This window comes from Echinops telfairi, unplaced genomic scaffold (genome assembly GCF_000313985.2).
Source record: "Echinops telfairi isolate 266 unplaced genomic scaffold, ASM31398v2 ScPeMD7_7470;HRSCAF=8508, whole genome shotgun sequence".
Taxonomy (NCBI): Eukaryota; Metazoa; Chordata; class Mammalia; order Afrosoricida; family Tenrecidae; genus Echinops; species Echinops telfairi.
The window spans coordinates 575,955-577,311 of NW_022111374.1; the positions used below are offsets into that span (position 1 = coordinate 575,955).

A 1,357-nucleotide genomic window follows, 5' to 3' on the forward strand; every position below is an offset into this window, starting at 1 on the left:
TTGGTAACTCTGATGGCCAGTTAGGCTGCTCTTTATACAATGGCTTTGCGATTCTTGGAGGAAACGTGAACAATCTCTGCACAGTAAGACTTGTTGCACATCAGCAGCACTTCCAGCTCCTTGACGTTGTGGACCAGGACCTTGTGAAAGCCACTGGGCAGCATGTGCGTGGTTTTCTTATTGCTCCCGTAACCAATGTTGGGCATCATCAAGATCTGGCCCTTGAATCTTCTCCGCACCCTGTTGTCAATGCCTCTGGGCTTGCACCAGTTGCGCTTAATCTTGACATAGTAGTTGGATTGGTGCTGGATGAACTTCTTGGTCTTCTTTTGGGCAATTTTAGGCTTCACCAAGGGTCTGAGGGCAGCCATGATGCCTTCAAGAAAGAGGCAGACCTGGGTCAGGTGAGTCCTGGAAGGAGGCCTCCCTGCCCAGGACCTGAACACTGTCGCAGAGTTATTTTCCAATCACCAGCTACTGAGCAAACTAGAATGGAATGGGTCTCTGACAGGCTTGTTTCCCCTCCCATCTCCGAAGCTGGCAGAATACTAGCTATTCCCCAGATGCGACCCTGGGAGGTCAACATAAGACATTGTTGATGTCTTCAAACAGCTCATCAGATCTTTGCTATCCGTGGTGAATGCCTCAGATCTGTTCTCGAAACTCTGGTGGGACAGACTCATAGTTGTATTTTGGCTCTTGAGGGCTTGTTTTAGCTTTCGTCAGCTTTAACCCGAACTTAAGTATGAGTGATTGGTGGTCTATTCCACAGTCAGCCTAAGCCTTGGTTTAGCTGCTGATATTGAGTTTCTCCATCTGCTATTCCCAGAGATGTAGTCAATTTGATTCCCGTGTATTCATCTGGAGAAGCCCATCAGTATAATCACCATTTATATTGATGAAGAAGGTATTTGCTATGAACAAGTCATGTATCTTGCAAAATTCTACCATGCTATCTCCAGCTACTTGGTTTCTACCACCGAGACCATATTTTCCAACACTCCTTCCTCTCTGTTTCCAATGTTTGCACTCCAATCGCTAATAACCAATGCAACCTGGTTGTCTGTTTGATCAATTTTAGATTGAAGGCTTTGGTAGAATTCAATAACCTCTTCATGTTTTGACTGCATGTAATCACTGTCTACTTCTCCTTCTTGATAGTCTAAAATTCAATTTATTCATCACTAGCCTTCATGGGAGGTGCATGAATTTGAATAATACCTGTAAGGTGAGCCCCATCAGCAAATGAAGATTCTGAAGGCTTTGCTCCCACAAGCTTTACTCCATTCATGTCACCATAATCACCTCTGCTTGAGAAAACAGCTCATCCTCAGTCACATTTTGAGGGACTTCTAAC

The 1,357-nt window shown here is 44.8% G+C and overlaps 1 protein-coding gene and 1 non-coding gene across 2 annotated transcripts; both read right to left on the reverse strand.

Annotated features, from left to right (window-relative positions):
* Window positions 1–32: 32 nt before the first annotated feature.
* On the reverse strand, window positions 33–371 carry LOC101638255 (60S ribosomal protein L32-like). The gene has a single exon (XM_045285420.1). The coding sequence runs from the start codon at window positions 369–371 to the stop codon at window positions 33–35; it is 339 nt and encodes a 112-aa protein (XP_045141355.1).
* Window positions 372–443: 72 nt separating this feature from the next.
* Window positions 444–581, reverse strand: LOC115873967. The gene has a single exon (XR_004048729.1). It is a non-coding gene; the product is annotated as a small nucleolar RNA SNORA7 (small nucleolar RNA).
* Between the last annotated feature and the right edge of the window lie 776 nt (window positions 582–1,357).

Bases quoted from the DNA above. Each gene is read 5' to 3' on its own strand.
- LOC101638255 (XM_045285420.1), bottom strand. From the start codon at position 371: ATGGCTGCCCTCAGACCCTTGGTGAAGCCTAAAATTGCCCAAAAGAAG.